The sequence below is a fragment of the Eretmochelys imbricata genome, chromosome 1, assembly GCF_965152235.1.
Source record: "Eretmochelys imbricata isolate rEreImb1 chromosome 1, rEreImb1.hap1, whole genome shotgun sequence".
NCBI lineage: Eukaryota > Metazoa > Chordata > Testudines > Cheloniidae > Eretmochelys > Eretmochelys imbricata.
In genome coordinates this window covers 64,140,381-64,161,090 of record NC_135572.1, presented here as the reverse complement: position 1 = coordinate 64,161,090, position 20,710 = coordinate 64,140,381, and the positions used below count along the sequence as shown (strand labels likewise).

General features: G+C 40.8%; 1 protein-coding gene across 2 annotated transcripts in view; it reads right to left on the bottom strand.

The window, feature by feature from the left end:
- Positions 1-20,710, bottom strand: part of VWA8 (von Willebrand factor A domain containing 8) — a 289,992-nt gene that overhangs the window by 243,078 nt on the left and 26,204 nt on the right. For both annotated transcript variants that reach the window (XM_077811982.1, XM_077811992.1), the window contains exons 3-4: positions 12,677-12,807; positions 9,307-9,417 (exon numbers count right to left, since the gene is read on the bottom strand). In XM_077811982.1, the coding sequence (XP_077668108.1) occupies positions 9,307-9,417; positions 12,677-12,807 (242 nt within the window). The remainder of the gene's footprint in view (positions 1-9,306; positions 9,418-12,676; positions 12,808-20,710) is intronic.

The window sequence follows — 20,710 nt, the reverse complement described above, 5'->3', positions numbered from 1 at the left end:
ATCTACTAAAATTCTTTGAGGGGGTCAACAAGCATGTGGACAAAGGGGATCCAGTGGATATAGTATACTTCAATTTTCAAAAAGCCTCTGACAAAGTCCCTCATTAAAGGCTCTTACACAAAGTAAGTTGCCACAGGACAAGAGGAAAGATGCTCTCATGGATTGGTAACTGGTTGAAAGATAGGAAACAAAGGGTAGGTATAAATGGTCAGTTTTCAGAATGGAGAGAGGTAAATAGTGGTGTTCTCCAGAGGTCTGTTCTGGGACCAGTCCTATTCAACATATTCACAAATGATCAGGAAAAAGGGATAAACAGTGAGGTGGCAAAATTTGAAGATGATACAAAATTACTAAAGATAGTTAAGTCCCAGGCAGACAACGAAGGGCTACAAAAGGATCTCTCAAACCTGGGTGACTGAGCAAGAAAATGACAGATGAAATTTAATGTTGATAAATGCAAAGTAATACAAATTGGAAAGCATAATCCAACTATACAGATAAAATGATGGGGTCTAAATTAGCTGTTACCACTCAGGAAAGAGATCTTGGAATCAATGTGGATAGTTCTCTGAAAACATCCACTCAACATGCAGCGGCAGTCAAAAATGCAAACAGAATGCTGGGAATAATTAAGAAGGGGACAGAAAACAGGACAGAAAATATCATGTTGCCTGTATATAAATCCATGGTACACCCACATCTTGAATACCTTGTGCAGATGTGATCGCCCCATCTCAAAAAATATATATTGGAATTGGAAAAGGTTCACAAAAGGGTAACAAAAATTATTAGGGGTATGGAACGGCTTCCATATAAGGAGAGATTAATAAGACTGGGACTTTTCAGCTTGGAAAAGAGACGGCTAAGGGGGGATATGATTGAGGTCTATAAAATCATGACTGGTGTAGAGAAAGTAGATACGGAAGTGTTGTTTACTACTTCTCATAACACAAGAACTAGGGGTCACCAAATGAAATTAATAAGCATCAGGTTTAAAACAAACCAAAGAAAGAATTTATTCACACAATGCACAGTCAACCTATGGAACTCGTTGTCAAGGCCAAGACTATAACAGGGTTCAAAAAAGAACTAGATAAATTCATGGAGGATAGGTCCATCAATGGCTATTAGCCAGGATGAGCACGAATGGTGTCCCTAGCCTCTGTTTGTCAGAAGCTGGGAATGAGTGACAGGTGATGGATCACTTGATGATTACCTGTTCTGTTCATTCCCTCCGGGGCACTGGCCACTGTCGGAAGACAGGATACTGGGCTAGATGAACATTTGGTCTGACCCAGTAGGGACATTTTTATGTTCTTATGTTCCCTAGGCAAACATGTTACGCCACCCCCAGTACAGCTCCTTCATGAGGCTCGTCTGTGGAAGGGTGTGCATGAACTATTTGCAGCTGGGTTAATTTTACCCTTTTTGAACATCAAAATAATGTACATGTGAATTATGACCCCCAAAAGAAAAAAGGGCTAGGAAAATATCTTGAAAAATTATAGGGTTTTTTTTTTAAATAATATTGCTATGACTCAATTTTTAGGTGATGGCAGATATCACACAATATCATCCAGATGTAGTCAGAGTCCCAAATTAGTTAAAGTAATGAAGATTTAGCGAGGAGCTACTGGCAGGCACTGACATAGCAACTAATTCATAATTAAATGCCAGATAGAGGAGAGAGAAAATTTGCATCCTTAACCAAGAATTTCAAGAAATTGGGTTGTTCTTGCCCAACTCTTTTCATTGCAGTACATAGTACTTTTGTGCTATTTGCACTCAAACAAATGCAATCATCTCAACGCTTTCATGTAATTAACTCCATGTCTCATTTCATTGTCTTAATTAGCTTTCTGATCTCTTCTGATTAAAAGAAACCAAACTCAGTTCTGTGTGGTGCTATCTTCAGGGACTTCTTGTCACATTCATTTTCTAGACAGGATTGTTTAGCTGTCATTTGTCATTTTTGACATTTAACTGATTATTACAATAAATCTTGCAACCTACCGTAGAAAATCTTTCTGCTGTCTAGGCAATCAGAAGACTGCAAATATTTTATTTTTCAGCTTATGGTTCAGGTGCTTCATAAAGATGCACCATAGGGATACAAAACTCATGTATTAAAAATACTGTGCTCCCATATGTTGCACATGTACTGACTTTATGGCTATGTATTTGCACACACAAAATGGACAACGATATACACAATTACTTGCTCTATGGACAAAATTTAAATAGCAAATTTAAAAAAAAAACAGTGAAGTCCTTTTATTTCTGGGCCCCCTCCGTAAGGCACCTAGTTTCTCATTTGCAAAAGTAATGACACTCATAGGTTCAACTGAGGTGAATGAGACTTTAACATTCTTTCTGTACAGTTTCTTTGGGATGCAATAATTGATACCAAAGCATACGAGGTTGCTGTTAATGATTTGCATTGGATGCAAATTTAAGTTGATGTATATATTGCTCTTTGGTATGTGACATGTAAAAAGACAAATAAGAATGGGAACAGTGCAACCATACACAAAAAAATTTGACCTAAATCCCGTAAATTTACAAAAATAAGCTATACTTGTATAAGAAACTTCATACCAGTTTAACTGCATGCACACTTAGGGCAGGTCTACGCTACAGCTGGGAGCGACGCTCTGAGATCGATCCACTGGCGGTCGATTTAGCGGGTCTAGTGAAGACCTGCCAAATCGACAGCAGATCACTCTCCAGTCAACCCCTGTATTCTACCCACAACAAGAAAAGTAAGGTAAGTCGATGGGAGAGTTTCCCCCCTTCAACCCCCGTGTTGTAGACCCCGCAGTAACTCGACCTAAGGTACATCGACTCCAGCTACGTTATTCACATAGCTGGAGTTGCGTAGCGTAGGTCGACTTACTGCGGTAGTGTACACATAGCCTAAGGTGTTACACTGATTTAACTATATTGTTTTTGTAAGGGCAAGAGGCTAGCAACCTTAGTACTAAGGAGACATACCTGAGCAGGGATCAGCTGATTCTCAGCCCCATAAAGAGCAGCAGAAAGTTTCAGAGAGGGGGGAAACGCGAAGGGAGACGAGACGGGAGTACAAAGGCTGCTGGGAGCAAGTTGGCTCCATCAGAAAAACCTGAACTTGGGAATGAGACTACAGACAAGGGAGAAGATAGGCAAAAAAGGCCTGAGCATTACCTAATAACAGGGTAAATGAATGGATTTGAGAACTTTATTTTGAACTGTTTTATTAATCAAACATACCTCCAAGGAGGGATGGTATTGGATGGTACTCCTGTGTGTGGCATTTAGGTAAGGAGCCCCTGGAAGGGAAAAACTGAGGCAGGATGCTCCAAAGCCACCCCGACCATGAGGGGACACCCAGAAGGCAGTATGCCCTGACAGGTTCTAAACAGATATAGTTTAAGCGATACAACAATTCTCTGGAGACCAGCTCCTCTGTCTATAAAGAGAACCAAATATGAAGAAGAGGCCATTTGAATGTTTAAGTAATACAAGAAAATTCAGACTAATTACTTCACATGCAACATAATTAACACATGTAATAAATTACAGAAGGTCAAGAGGTTACTTAATTGTCTTCATAGCAGCAATAACAGCATCTCTGGAGGTTTGTAACAGTCATTTAATGACTGGATAGAGAAATTAATGGCTATGGGCAAAGACAAGAAAACAATACTTGACTCTCATTACCTGACAGAGGCCAAGTAACTGGTCATTAACCCATTATAAAATTTTTATTTTACACAATTTAAAACAGAAACTAAGTATAACATATAATTTGAGGTTTTCCATTATTTCACCACAGCTTAGTTTTCTCAGCTTTTGAAGTAATTTACCTGTCCAAAAGTAAATACTTTTTCACCCATCAAAACGATCCATTCCCAAATGCACCCACTGACACCATAATTTTCAAAAAGATTCAACCCATTGCTTCATAATAAAAAATATGCAGTTAAGAACTCTGGGCTTATCTACACTACAAAATTAAGTCGACTTTATCTAATTCGACCTTGAGCCTCCGAATTAAGTTGATTGAGCATGGTGTGGCCATGCACATTGTCTCGATGGAGTGTGTCCTCACTAGCAGTACCTGCATTGATGCACAAAACAGTTCACCATGGGTAGCTATCCCAAAGTGCAACTTGCCGCAGTGTGTTTTGGGAAGTTCGTGCAATGCCTCATGGGACCAAAACATTGTCACAAGGGAGAATGGGAACATTGCGTCGGCATCTCATGATGCACTGTGCTCAATGGCAAATAACCCAGTGGTTTTTGCACCTTAAAACCGTTGCGCATATGCCATAACCCCAGAAGCATGGAGCCTGCTCAGTTGTGCACTCTTGCTGTGAGCATCTCAAACACCTCGCGCCTTCTCCTGCAGTATTTCCAGACCCGAAGTAGGGTCTGCCACATGGAACACAGCAATGTCCTGCAAGCAGCCCTGCTGCAAGCCATTGAAAAAAACAATTCACAGTTGCTGCTGGCAGTCACAGAGCAGCTGCACTCTGCTGAATACTGTTTCTGGTCCCATGAACAAGCATTGACTGGTAAGAACGCATCGTTTTGCAGGTATGGGATGACGAGCAGTGGCTGCAGAACTTTCAAATGCAGACGGCCACCTCCAGGAACTTTGTGCAGAGCTTTCCCCTGCCCTGCAGTTCAGCAACACAAAAATGAGATCTGCTCTGACAGTGGAGAAGTGAGTGGCGATCGCTATTTGGAAGCTTGCAATGCCAAACAGTTACCGGTCAGTGGGGAATCAATTTGGAGTAGGTAAATCAACTGTGGGAGCTCCTGTGCTCCAAGTGTGCAGGGCCATTAATTGACTTCTGCTATGAAGCGTAGTGAGTCTGGGAAATGTGCAGGACATAGTGGATGGTTTTGCCGTGATTGGGTTTCCTAACTGCAGTGGGGCAATAGATGGCGAGCATATCCCCATCTTGGCACCAGACCACCCTGACAAAGAGTACATAAACTGAAAGGGATACTTTTTAATGGTGTTGCAAGCTCTGTTGGATCACAGGAGGCATTTCACCGACATCAATATAGGATGGTTGGAAAAGGTTCATGACGTGCGCATCTTTAGGGACTTGGGTCTGTTCAAAAAGCTACAATCCAGGACTTCATTCCAGACCACAAAATGAACACTGATGACATTGAGATGGCTATAGTTATCCTGGGGGACCCAGCCTACCCCTTGTTCCCATGGCTCATGAAGCCGTATATTGGCTGGACAGCAGCAAGGAGCGGTTCAACTATAGGCACAGCAAGTGCAGAATGGTGGTTGAATGTGCCTTTGGTCATTTGAAAGGGCACTGGAGAAGTCTACTAACAAGGCTGGACCTTAGTGAGGAGAACATCCCCATGGTTATAGCTGCCTGCTGTGTGCTCCATAATATCTGTGAAAAAAAGGGGAAGAAATTTTTAGGGGACAGCTGAGACAGATTGCAGCCATTTTTGAGCCAGACACCAAGGCAATAAGAGGAGCACAGCAAAGTTTTGAAAAGCCATTTCGATAATGAGTCACAGTAGTGTGAGCTGCTTGTCTGCACTGTGCTTTCCCAAACCTTCACCTGCCTTGTATCACTGTCCCTATAAAGCCAACCCCCAACCCAAGCCCACTGCTTTTACTCAATAAAGAACTTTTATTTCTCAAAACCATTTACTTTATTTAACAAACATAAGTAAAGAGGGAGAAGAGAAAATAAAGGTAACCTTGGGGAAAAGAGGTTGTAAACATGAAACGGGAGAAACATTTTCAGCTGTGTAACATAATAGTGCATTCCAGACCATCAAAGGTCTGTGAATTGGCACCTTCTGTTCCTTGTACCCTCCCCATGCATTAAGTGAAAGGGGTAATGGACTTTTCGTCCACGCCCCAGGGAACACTTCGGGGAGGGTGTTTCTGCGCCATGCTGGCTGTCCACCAGAGTCTGCAGAGGGACTCTACCCTCCTGCTACTGTTCCTGCAGTTCAACCAGATGCCTCAACATGTCTGCTTGGTTCCTCATAATCCGAAGCACCACATCCTGCGCCGCACGCTCTTGCTCACTGGAAGTTTTCCTGCTCTCCACGTCCATGTCTAACTTCTCGGAAAGTGAAATCCTCCATGTTCTCAGCTCTGTCACAGCTGTCCCAGAGGCGTTCATTCGCTCAGTGAACATGTCCTCCCACATTCTCTTTCTCCTCCTTCTAATCATCAAAAGTCTGTTTTCAGGTGTTGATGACACGCCGAAGGACACATTTCCCTCTGTCAGTCATAGGAAAAAATAAAGGAGCCATTGTACATGAATAAAAAGTTTCCATAGCAAGGCCGTTCTCATAAAAAAAACAAATCCTTATTACACGAGGTGCAAGCCACAACATAATCAGAATCCGTTGCCGTTCACTGTGCCATTTTGCTGCTCCAGCCATAAGTGAGTAGGCCCCCCTGGGTCACGGGTGACCGCATTTTTTATGAAGTTTATGGAAGGCTAATCTCGGAAGCAGAGGTAGCTAGAAGAAAAAGAGCATTTCCCCATAGCACCATGGGAAGCTGTTTACTAACATTGGGGGAGTGGGGGGGGAAACATTTTCACTCCCAAATTACAGAATCTCTCATGTGGGGCCCCAGTCCCCTATCAGCCACTTTAAACTACTTGCTGATCCATGCCGAGCACAGTAAAGGCACATTAGCAGCTGTGTGTTTTGGCGATCCTGAACGTGTGTGGGTGCCCTTTTTTTTTCTTGTAAGAGCACTTTTAATGGGAACTTCCCCCATTTCCCCTGGGCAACCCTATGTGACATCAGTCTCCTGAGGGTAACAGAGGCAGAAAGGAAGGAGATGCTGCAAGCGTCTGGGTATAGACCCAGTCCTTATGCTGCTATGCTGTGTACCGCAATGATGCCAGCAGAATTAATTCAGGAGTTGCGTGGAAAAGTGTCATACCATGATGGAAGAAATAAGACTGCCCTGCCCAGAAACCTTCCGCAAAGGATTGCAGAATACCTCCATGAAAGTTTCCTAGAGATATCCATTGAGGATTCCCGGGCTATCCCAGTCCACATACACAGTCTTTTCTGGGGGCCACCATCTGCATAGCTGGAGCGGCCTCTTGTAAGCAGAGAGCCACAGCACCTCGCTTTTTCTTCACAGTAAACATGCCATACCACCAAATGGGTGTGTCCGCTAAAGTTTAACTGAACTTTGATTGTAACTGTATACTCACCAGAGGTGTCTTCCCCAGCATCACAGTCAGCCACCGTGATGTCCTGCGACCCACAGGACTCCAGGGTTAAAAATATTTCCTGGTTCTCGGGGAGAATGGATCCACCGCTCACCTGTCTCCCATTCTCCTCCTCCTCCTCCTCATCCACCATATTGTCCTCCTTGTTGTCCCTAGACTCACACACCCGTGAGGTATCCACGTTGCTTGTGGGGGTGCGGGTAGGGTCACCCCTGAGAATCGCATGCAGCTCATTGTAGAACTGGCATGTGTGGGGTTCAGCACCAGAACAACTGTTTGCCTCCCTTGCCTTCTGGTACGCTTGGTGAAGTTTTTTTTATTTTCACACCGCACTGCTGTGTGTCCTTCGTGTAGCCCTTCTCTCCCATTCCACAAGTGATGTCAGCATTTCTTCTGCTGCATCAGAGTTCTGCCTGCACAGACTCTTCTCCCCACCCAGCAATGAAATCCACCACATCCTGTGCAGACCAGGCTGGAGCGCATTTGGGGCATGTAATCTCCATGATCAGCTCTGCTCAAGCTGGCATGCTCCCAATGCTGATCCAACAGGAAATGGGAAATCAAAAATTCCCAGGGCTTTAGCAGGGGCGGGCTGTTTCCTGTGTACCTGGCTGAGGTGCAGCAGAGTTGAGAATGATCTCCAGAGCAGTCACAGATGAGCATTGTGTTAGTTTTTAAACGTCATATGATACATAGAATACATAATCAGCAATAAAACAAATTTAGATGAATATATTTAACAATACGGTTTAGATATTAGAATCTGGATACTCAGGTATCTCACTTATGAAAAGTTGTACATAGATTTGATTGTGGAAAGTGAAATATATCAATGAGTGGAGATTGTCCCTCAGTAATTGAGAATTAGGTTGGTTGTCTATTTAGAGAGAAGTACTTGTTACTTTCCTGATTGTGCTTCTCATCGACACTCTAGCTCATCCCTCCTGGTATTGCCAATGGAGTCTATTATAATCTTACCCCCCGGGGTGCATCTCAACTCCGGCTCAGCTATGCCAATGGAAGTAATTCAAATCCAAAGTCTATTGTATACATTATTTTATATCATCCTTTTGGGGTATATTTCAAGATAGCCTACATAGAGCCTCCTCTATTTTGAAATAACCCATACTCTGTGGATCACACAAACTACAGAAAACTAGTGTCTGGCTTCTATAACGTTTTGCATTTATATAGCACCTTACATCTGAGAAACTCAAAAGCACTTTATAAATATAAATTAAGATTTAATGCACCTGTGCGAGGAGTATAATATTCCCTTTTATTACTAAAAGGTCATTAGATATGTTATGGTTTTATACATAGTAACACAGCACATACATTTACTTACCATCAATTAAAGTTTAGGTTATGAAAGTTTCATTATTATAGGTAGAACATCAGTATCTAAATTAATGCTCCTAATGAACTCAGTTCTATTTAAAATGCATGTAGCCACGTACCAATAAGTTCATTTCATTTCTCTTTAAGGCCTGAAATGTGGTCCTTAAGCATGTGTGTAACTTTTAAGCATATTAGCAGTGCCACTAACTTCAGTGCTTAAGTACTTTGCTAATTTAGGGTCTCAAGCCATGTCTACACTTACCAGTAGATCGGCATTGCGGCAATCAATGCAGCAGTGTGCAGTTAGTGAAGACCCGCTAAATCAATCACGGAGCGCTCTCCGGTCAACTCCGGTCATCTCCCCAAGAAGAGTAACATAAGGTGGTGGGAGAGCAACTCTCATTGACCCAGCACAGTGTAGACAACGCTGTAAATCGACCCAAGCTACATCAACTTCAGTTATATTATTCACATAACTGGAATAGTATATCTTGGGTCAACTTACTGCGGTAGCGTAGACAAGGCCTCAGTGCTGAAGCATTTTCAGAAGCAGCAAAATCAAGTGGACTACATAAGCCTTTTGGTCTACAGAAAAAAGCACCTTAAATCAATATTTCTGGAATTCCAATTTACAGCTTTAAATGTATTTCTTTTTGATTTTTCAGACTGCAATTTCCTTTGGACTAGCTGTAAACAGTAAGAAGTTTGGGATGTGATAGCAACTTGCCTGATCAATATAAAAAGCAGTCCCAGCTCGGATCTCTCTGCGTTGTTTCAGATCTGTTTCTGTGGTGTCCCTTGATAGTGCAATATACTCAACCTCTCGTTTGGTCAGCTCCTGTGGGCAGTAGTGAGAAATTTTTACACAACCCTAGGCTGCAGCACAGTCATTTAAAGTAGCTCTGAACAAAAATTTAATCTCTCTTAGTTTTAAGATGTTTACAGTGTTTTCTTCCTCACACATAACAGTTTGAATTTTTGCTCAATAAAATTTTTATACTCCCCAAACCTGTTCTAAAAATCATAACAACCACCTATAAATTCTCTAAACCGAATAGCTAAGCCCTGTAAAATGCTTTATCTCCAAGATGACTTTCTAGCAGTGGCCACTGAAAAGCAATGAGTCATAAGCAAAAATTCACAAGTTTCCTATTAAGTTCAGGAGTATTATAAGTTCCCACCCTGCTTCTGTTCAGTGATGTTAATATTGGTCTCAGAAAAATAACCACTGAGTTTAAACATCCTTGTGAGTAGGCTGAAGAACTACATTTTTTGCCTACTGAATCATGCTGTTATTTTTTGTAAGCTTTTTGGAGCAAGGACTGTGTTTGTGTTTATACAGCGCCCAGCACAATGGGTCCAAGTCCATGACTGGGCTCCTGAGTACTATGGTATTTATTATTTATATTAATAACTAAAGTTTTAAATCCGGAAATTAACAAATTACCTCTATAAGACAAAAAAATGGGTTTGTGCCATTTCGCTGTTCTATGGAATAGGTTTGAATTTCCCCCCTTATGTTTGTATCCTACTTTGCTTTTTTTAACCTTCGAAATAGCAAGAATATCAGGTGGGTCTCCTGTTCTTCTGTAGGCCTCAGTGGGGACTCGGAGATACACACCAAGAATGCTCTCAGCTCTTAGCTGAAAGTGTTTTGCATCTTTTACCAGAACTTTCTTCCCAAACAGTTCATTTGAACATTTGTAAGCAAAACAAACTGTGATGTTTCACTCCATATTCTTTATGAAAATATGTTTATGATATGAATATGACATAACTGAGATATACTTTATGCAAGATGGCTTTTGTATGATATCATTGGAAAGGTTATGATTTACTGAATGTGATTATCCAATTTGTATGCCAACATCACTTCTGTATCTGAAGTTAGGAATACTGACTATGTATCTGTATTTCAAATGTTGTTACTTTGGGTGTCACTCCCAACTAGCCCTTCAAGTACAATAATGGAAAAGCCAGACAGGGCTAATGGCCCATTAGCAAAGACAATGGGCTGTGAAAGAGCTTAGTCTTCCTGTGGACACTCCAGACAGCCTACGAGTAATGGCTGCCACAGCCCTGCAGAGACATTGGTCTGAGTCACCTGGTACTGGACCCACCCCTGGAAATGCCAGTGTTCTTCCACTGGGAGACAAAAGGTTTCTGTATACACAAGAGCTATAAAAGGCAGGGGAGTGACATCATCGTGGTTCTCCTTTGCCTCTCCACCCAAGGAGATACTGAAAAACACCTAGAAGCAAGAACGGAACTGAGGGGAGAAGGGCTGAACCCAGGCTGGGAAGGCGACCAGTCTGTGAGTGGAAATACCTGAAGTCTCAAGCTGCCGGCCAGTGCAGCAGCCTTTCAAGACTTTCTGTAACAATATCTAGGGTGAGAAATTACTATTTGTAACCAATTTCTTTAGTGAAACAAGCTTGGTTTGTGTGTTGTGTTTTATTTGCTTAGTAATCCGCTTTGTTCTGTTTGCTACCCCTTTAATCACTTAAAATCTGCCTTTTATAGTTAATAAACTTATTTCTTGTTTATAATACAACCCAGTTTGTGTAATTCATAACTGAGTGGGAAAGGGGGTGGGGAAGAAGAGGCTGTGCATACCTTCCTCCACATTGAGGGAGGAGACAGATTTCATAATAACCATTAGATCTGCACCCCAAGGAAAGTGGACACCTGAGTGCTGGGGCAAGTCCTTTAAGCTGGGTCCCCAGAGCTGATCTCAGTGTCTCTGTCGTTCTGCAGTTGGGTGTGGCCCTGCCTGTGTGTGTGCTGGAGGAGGCTTAATAGCCTGGCTCAGCAAGACAGGTAAAAAGGGTGCACTGGCTGGCAGAACAGGCAAGTTCAGTGGTATCTCAGCACATCAGGTGGCATCTCAAATGGGGGCAACCCATCACACAAACATAAAAAATTTTTACGCAATCTTATCCAGTCAGAAGACAGGATATTGGGCTAGATGGACCTTTGGTCTGACCCAGTATGGCCGTTCTTATGAATAACTGCCATTTAATTACATTTCATTTCCTTGACATCTAGTAAGTTATAACGATACCAGTTCTCTCATGGTCCATACTATCTCCCAGGACAGATGCAATTTGTATTTCTAATGTAAAAAAACAAAACAAAAGAAAAACATATGGCAAGGAAAATGCTTTCTTTATACAACTTGAGGAAGCAGAAAAGGGCACATTGTGGTAGATTTCAAAGCTAATGGATGAAGCCACACACCCATGGATCATAGTGGGGTGGGCAGGAAACCTCACACATGGTGCAGTCACAAGACCTCCAGCAGATACTTTAGATCCAGGGTGTGGGTGCCACACTCCCTCCCCTTTCCCCAGGGAACAGAGGATAAAAACAAATGCATATCTCTACCTAAACATTATGAGGAAAATCTGCAAGGAAAACCTCAGAGTATTCCTTCCCTCAACCCCTTCCCTCAGTTTTTCCATGGAGGAAGCAATGTGGCTCACTGTCTTTTACAGTATGCAGAGATCTTGATTCCGAAAAGTATGAAATACAAAGAATAGGCTATTTTTCCATTTGTGATTGCATATGGTAACACTTTTTCAACTGGTTTCAGAGTAACAGCCGTGTTAGTCTGTATTCGCAAAAAGAAAAGGAGTACTTGTGGCACCTTAGAGACTAACCAATTTATTTGAGCATAAGCTTTCGTGAGCTACAGAGTTGTAGCTCACGAAAGCTTATGCTCAAATAAATTGGTTAGTCTCTAAGGTGCCACAAGTACTCCTTTACTTTTTCAACTGTTTTTTCTTAGTAACATTTAATTGATTAAGCAAAAAAAATATTCACTTAAATGTTTGTACTTTTTATTCATTGTAAAATAAAAATCAAACTTTGAAAAGCATGGCATAGAATAAGTTCTTTGGCAACTAAGTAACAAGTCATATAAGCTTTTCTAATATTACCTTTTACAATTCAACAAGTAATAGAATACATACACTCACCTACACACATATAGACACACATGCACACGTGCACCCACACACACAGACACACAATAACAACTAAATAATCTTAACTACTTCCATTCTCATTAATATAAACAAAGTTTTAAAACGTACCAGGTACTGCATGGCAATAGAGCGCCGAAGGGGTCCAGGGGGGCCTATAAGAAAGACATCTTGCCCCAAAAGATCTTTTTGCATTATCCATCTTAGATGCTGGACTACGGATTGGGCCAAATTGTCTGACACTGTAAGAAAAAAATATATATATAAATTAACTCTAGTCTGAATTATGCAGCTTTAAACAAATACTATTAAATGAGGTTGGTGGCCAGTAGGGATTACTGACATCGTACTCCTTGTTTATTTAGATTTTAAAATTGAATACATAAATAAATAAATCCAAAGTTGAATAACTCAAAAGCAGCTAATTGTGCACATAGTCTCTGTAATCACATATGTTCCCTACCTACCCTCATTCTCCCTGCCTCACTCCATTTATTTGTTTGTTAAATTCATGTCACAGTTGCACAATGTGGCCCCAGTCTTGACTACTGTAACATGAATAATAAATGAATTACTACTGTTATTAGAGAAACAGTACTTATCTAGCCTATATGTCATTGCTTTCATATAAAATTATATTTATTAAATAGTAATGTTTGCACCAGATCAAGTAGCTTAAGTTGTAGTGATAAATAAGGTCTAATTTGCTAGGGTTTTTTTTAATCAAGTTCTTCTATACATTTTAATCTACTATAATACAGATAAGTAGCTATGCAGAGTTAAAAATTCTAGTCAAATCTTAGTACTTCAGTCTTCTATATTATGCAGCCTCCAAAGACAGACTGAAAGCTAACAGATTCAAAGCAGATCCACTGGCTCTACATTAGAGTTGCTGAAGTCAGGGATGGAAGTATACCAGAAAAATACTACCTATCCTGTTAATTTACATTCCAGTATACTGCTCAAAGCATAAATTGATACAGTTGATACAGTTTTTGATTTGTGTCTTTCTGCTTACTCTCTGATATGCAAAATTTGGTAATTTGGAATAGATTTCCCAATCAAAAATAAAAATTAACAAGATTCTTCTGTGTCTTATTTTCATACTTCCTATACATTTTGCAGCAGCCTTTTATCAAACAATCCTAAATCTGTTTACAGTACATTACTAGAGATAGTAATGGACTTGCAAACAAAAAATGTGCCCAAAACATTTGATAAAATTTAAAACAAAAAACAAAAATACATTCAAAGGCAAGTGGTTTCTATGAATGGTTATACCATCACCGACTATACCAGTCAATCCCTCTCGTAGACAGAAACTGTCACAGAAGATTTTGTGCCTTCCATAACACATCCAATTCTCACCTCAGCATACTCCCAATTAGCTTCCAAGGCAAAAGCAATATAAAAGTTAGCCTATTCTTTATCTCAGACATGCCACTGAAGAACTCCCCTAGGATCCTAAGTGTTGGGAAAGCTACTGGCACTGAGTCATACAAAATAATTAGCCATTAGGTAGAGCATATGTTTCCTCTGTGACTTGCCACTGTGGCAGACTGTTTAGAAGAGGCAATGAAGGAACACAGAAATTAGGCAGTGATGAAAAAAGTTCTTTCACCTTTTCCTTCTAATCAGAGAGGATCTTCCAAGGCAGTGGGTGAAATTTGAGCCCCAAGGAAGTCAATGAGAATTCAGCCATTAACTTCAATGAAGCAAGGATTCCTCCCAGGGCCCTAAGCCCTTTGGAGTCTGACACTGAACAAACCAAAGATTTCATGTTGTCCTTATACAAGCTCCCAGAATTGTGGAAAGACCGTCACATATCCAACTGGCATAACTTTTTTTCACATAGGTTTCACTGTTTCCATCCATGGAGGCAGACGATTCTTGTAGATTGCAGAGCTTTTAAGGAAGGGTGTGGTCTGAGCCATCTGGTTAAGCTGAACCATGAATTCAGAAAAAAGAAAAGGAGTACTTGTGGCACCTTAGAGACTAACCAATTTATTTGAGCATGAGCTTTCGTGAGCTACAGCTCACTTCATCAGATGCATACCGTGGAAACTGCAGCAGACTTTATATATACACAGAGAATATGAAACAGTACCTCCTCCCACCCCACTGTCCTGCTGGTAATAGCTTATCTAAAGTAATCGTCAGGTTAGGCCATTTCCAGCACAAATCCAGGTTTTCTCACCCTCCACCCCCCCACACAAATTCACTCTCCTGCTGGTGATAGCCCATCCAAAGTGACAACTCTTTACACAATGTGCATGATAATGAAGTTAGGCCATTTCCTGCACAAATCCAGGTTCTCTCACTCCCTCACCCCCCTCCAAAAACCCACCCCCATACACACACAGACTCACTCTCCTGCTGGTAATAGCTCGTCCAAACTGACCACTCTCCAAGTTTAAATCCAAGTTAAACCAGAACATCTGGGGGGGGGGGTTGTAGGAAAAAACAAGAGGAAATAGGCTACCTTGCATAATGACTTAGCCACTCCCAGTCTCTATTTAAGCCTAAATTAATAGTATCCAATTTGCAAATGAATTCCAATTCAGCAGTTTCTCGCTGGAGTCTGGATTTGAAGTTTTTTTGTTTTAAGATAGCGACCTTCATGTCTGTGATTGCGTGACCAGAGAGATTGAAGTGTTCTCCGACTGGTTTATGAATGTTATAATTCTTGACATCTGATTTGTGTCCATTTATTCTTTTACGTAGAGACTGTCCAGTTTGACCGATGTACATGGCAGAGGGGCATTGCTGGCACATGATGGCATAAATCACATTGGTGGATGTGCAGGTGAACGAGCCTCTGATAGTGTGGCTGATGTTATTAGGCCCTGTGATGGTGTCCCCTGAATAGATATGTGGGCACAAGTGTTGGGTCATCCTTTAGGATAGGTTGTAGATCCTTAATAATGCGTTGGAGGGGTTTTAGTTGGGGGCTGAAGGTGACGGCTAGTGGAGTTCTGTTATTTTCTTTGTTAGGCCTGTCCTGTAGTAGGTAACTTCTGGGAACTCTTCTGGCTCTATCAATCTGTTTCTTTACTTCCGCAGGTGGGTATTGTAGTTGTAAGAAAGCTTGACAGAGATCTTGTAGGTGTTTGTCTCTGTCTGAGGGGTTGGAGCAAATGCGGTTGTATCGCAGAGCTTGGCTGTAGACGATGGATCGTGTGGTGTGCTCAGGGTGAAAGCTGGAGGCATGCAGGTAGGAATAGCGGTCAGTAGGTTTCCGGTATAGGGTGGTGTTTATGTGACCATTGTTTATTAGCACTGTAGTGTCCAGGAAGTGGATCTCTTGTGTGGACTGGACCAGGCTGAGGTTGATGGTGGGATGGAAATTGTTGAAATCATGGTGGAATTCCTCAAGGGCTTCTTTTCCATGGGTCCAGATGATGAAGATGTCATCAATATAGCGCAAGTAGAGTAGGGGCTTTAGGGGACGAGAGCTGAGGAAGCGTTGTTCTAAATCAGCCATAAAAATGTTGGCATACTGTGGGGCCATGCGGGTACCCATAGCAGTGCCGCTGATCTGAAGGTATACATTGTCCCCAAATGTGAAATAGTTATGGGTAAGGACAAAGTCACAAAGTTCAGCCACCAGGTTAGCCGTGACATTATCGGGGATAGTGTTCCTGACGGCTTGTAGTCCATCTTTGTGTGGAATGTTGGTGTAGAGGGCTTCTACATCCATAGTGGCCAGGATGGTGTTATCAGGAAGATCACCGATGGATTGAAGTTTCCTCAGGAAGTCAGTGGTGTCTCGAAGGTAGCTGGGAGTGCTGGTAGCGTAGGGCCTGAGGAGGGAGTCTACATAGCCAGACAATCCTGCTGTCAGGGTGCCAATGCCTGAAATGATGGGGCGCCCAGGAGTTCCAGGTTTATGGATCTTGGGTAGTAGATAGAATATCCCAGGTCGGGGTTCCAGGGGTGTGTCTGTGCGGATTTGATCTTGTGCTTTTTCAGGAAGTTTCTTGAGCATATGCTGTAGTTGCTTTTGGTAACTCTCAGTGGGATCATAGGGTAATGGCTTGTAGAAACTCGTGTTGGAGAGCTGCCGAGCAGCCTCTTGTTCATATTCCGACCTATTCATGATGACAACAGCACCTCCTTTGTCAGCCTTTTTGATTATGATGTCAGTGTTGTTTCTGAGGCTGTGGATGGCATTGCGTTCCGCATGGCTGAGGTTATGGGGCAAGTGATGCTGCTTTTCCACAATTTCAGCCCGTGCACGTCGGTGGAAGCACTCTATGTAGAAGTCCAGTCTGCTGTTTCGACCTTCAGGAGGAGTCCACCTAGAATCCTTCTTTCTGTAGTGTTGGTAGGGAGACCTCTGTGGATTAGTATGTTGTTCAGAGGTATTTTGGAAATATTCCTTGAGTCGGAGACGTCGAAAATAGGATTCTAGGTCACCACAGAACTGTATCATGTTCATGGGGGTGGAGGGGCAGAAGGAGAGGCCCCGAGATAGAACAGCTGCTTCTGCTGGGCTTCAGAGTGGGCCCTCAAAGACAACAAGGAAGCAGTAAATCATAAGAGCGCTGGAAAAATTTAAGGGTTACCACATCTCCCTTGACTTAGAAAGATATTAGGCTGTACACACTATCTTCATTCCATTCAATCTGCCTTCCCTATCTTTTGTCCCAGAACAATCTCAAACCAAGACTTATTCCCACAGTGCCGCCAAGAAGATATGAGCACCATCATTACCAGGAGGCGTTGGAGATGGATTGGCCATGTTTTTCAGATGGAAACTGATTCCATCAACAGAATAGCAATAAGATGGACACCCGAAGGCAAGCGAAAACGAGGCCGCCCGAAAACAACTTGGTGAAGCTGAGCTGAAAAATCTGGGGCACAGCAGGGGAACCACTGAAAGACTTGCCAGAAAAGTACATGAGTGGAGGAGCTCCATCGCTTCCTGAAACACCAGAGGCATAATGGGTACTAATTAACTAAACTAGGCTGTGCAGTCAGTAAGAAGCAGGAACTAATACTTAGGACCACTTTTTTTCTATGCAAGACCAGTAAGAGGCACAGAATACAGCTATCTGCTGTCCTCTGAGATAATTGCTATGTGAAAGTCTTTGCAGAATCAGGGCATAAAGCATCAGAGGATACCTCAGACAATTTCAGATGCTAGTGATGTACCCAAGCCTTGCAGAAGAAACAAAGAAACCAGATCTTGAAAGATAAGTAATATACAAAGTGATTTTCTACATCTGACTTTCATTTTTTATTTATTATATTTTATGTGCATTTACTGGCTTGTGGGATGATCCAACCATTTTTATATTGTTATGAAAAATTAATTCTATATGCACACCCAGAGAATAAGATGAGCATCTGCTTTATAAATCTAAATAAATGCAATCAATTAAAAATAGATACAAATTATTTATCATTTCATCTTACCTAGATATTCGGCTAATCATCTCTTGCCCTAAAAATAGCATTTGGTACCTGTTCACTTTAAAAGCATTTTAATTCAACTTAAAAGTTAATCACATTTCTTGTATGAAAAGCATCTGTTTAAAGTATCAGGGTGGACAGGGTACACTACAATGCAGCATACAAAACTACTCCATGTTGTTCAGTAAGATTTTCAGTGCAGAATAAAAAACTTCAACATTTTAAGCTGAATATTTTGACATGCTATCCAGGAAAGCCACTTTAAAGGCTTGATCCTGCTTCCACTGAAGTCAATCAGATTTCCGTCATTGATTTCAATGAGAACAATACTGGGCCCTAAGCACGAACTGTTTAAAACAACGTACACATTTGTATTACACAACCAAAGGGAACAGACAATTCAAGTAAGTGCTTTTAAACAACAGATTATTTATGGACGTATGAATGATAACATTGTTTATTCCATCTGGTGTCACCATATAAACACATCTATGCTGGAAAAATATTTTTTTTCAAATTCAATATGCATTCCATAGATAACACATACACACAGATTATGAAAAATAAATTCACCACAGAGAATAACAGAATGTTGGGAATCATTAAGAAAGGAATAGATAAGAAGACAGAAAATATCATATTGCCTCTCAATAAATCCACGGTACGCCCATATCTTGAATAATGTGTGCAGATGTGGTCACCCCACCTCAAAAAAGATACATTAGAATTGGAAAAGGTAGAGGAAAGGGCAACAAAAATTATTAGGGACATGGAACAGCTTCCATATGAGGACAGGTTAAAAAGACTGGGACTTTTCAGTTTGAAAAGAGACCACTAAGCGGGGATATGATTGAGGTCTATAAAATCATGACTGGTATGGAGAAAGTAAATAAGGAAGTGTTATTTACTCCTTCTCATAACACAAGAACTAGGAGTCACCAAATGAAATTAATAGGCAGCAGGTTTAAAAAAAACAAAAGTAAGTATTTCTTCACACAATGCACTGTCAACCTGAGGAATTCTTTGTCAGAGGATGTTATGAAGACCAACACTACAACAGGGTTCAAAAAAGAACTCAATAAATTCATGGAGGATAGGTCCACCAATGGCTATTAGCCAGAATGGGCAGGAATGGCACCTTTAGCCTCTGTTTGCCAGAAGCTGAGAATGGGCGACAGAGGATGAATCACTTGATGATTACCTCTGAAGCACATGGCATTGGCCACTGTTGGAAGACAGGATATTGGGCTAGGTGGACCTTTGGTCTGACCCAGTATGGCCATTCTTATGTTCTTAACAGTGTGAAACTTTCTATGAGAGACTTTGGGAAATTAAAAAAAGCTTCATTATAACACATAGTTCAAGAAGAGACGGCTCATGCAGCAAATCAGAAAAACTGCACTATCAAGAGATTGCTATTTATAATTGCTGAAAAAGTATTTGCTTTTAAAAAATATAACCACAAATGTAAAATTGTTTTAATAAATAAACCTATCCTAAAAATTGTAAGATGCAGACCATCCTTGAAAGGCATTAACTATGTTCTTTAACCTGTTTTATGAACTTGTCCCTTGTGCTTTTTTATCATGACTACTCTTTAATAAGAGGGTTACAACAGCCATATATGATAATGCTTTAAGTAGGTAGGAAATCTTGCTGTAAAACTGAACTCTTCAATTTCACTAATCATGCATTAAAACATGGCAAAGTCAGCTGTCATGCAGCGTGACTGTGAATGCCTCTGGTGTATTTCACAATAATATGAGTAGCCAGTTCTATTTTTAGGATGGCCTCAAGAAAAAACTTGGGTCAGACTTAAAAGCAGTGCCAGAAATAGAAACAAGATTTAAGAATGTACAGCAACATCTGCAAAACAAACTGACATGTAGAACAGAACATAAATGTTGTACAGCATACAAGAAAATTCTAAAGTCTTTAGGGCATTCCCCCATAGATTTAATGTACTCCAGTGTACTTATGTTCTCCTGGTTGTAGTATTTACCCTGGAGTTTTAACATCCAGAAATACTGGTTATTAAATTCCTACAAAATTTCATAATATCCCTTTTTAGGGATAATAACACCATACGCAGAATTCCTTACTGACATATTTAGTACCCAGGAGCTGGAGAAATGTTTCTTTGCTTACTCGTTCCAAATCATTCTGTTAGCATGCAGATTAAAGTTCTATCAATTAAAATACATTTTGTAAAATAACAAAAGTCAATACATTGAGTATTTCTAAAATCAATCAGAGGCAATATGTTTCAAATAAATGCTGAAAAGTCATCAAGGAAAGTATGCTCGTAGATAGTCTCTCATGACACTACCTCTCTTGTTTTTCCAGAAATTATTTTTATACTAAAATTTAACTTCTATACGTCATTGATCCTCTCTATACATATACTCTATATATTAACCATGTTTAAATTACACAGTTAAGTACTCAATAATTCAGGAAAATTATGAAGTTATGATTGTATATACAACCTCGCCTCTCCTCCTTGTACCTATGCATTATAATTCAGTCCATAATTAGGTGATCACATTTTTTCGACACTTTCTTTAGCAACTTATACTGAACAAGTGCATCTAACTTACATTATTTTTTGTGTACTTACACTATTTTCATTGTATATCCAGTACATTGTATACCCAGTATATCTATATTGACTTACACTTTTTATATGGTTATATTCTCTTATCTATCATCATCGTAGAAGTACTA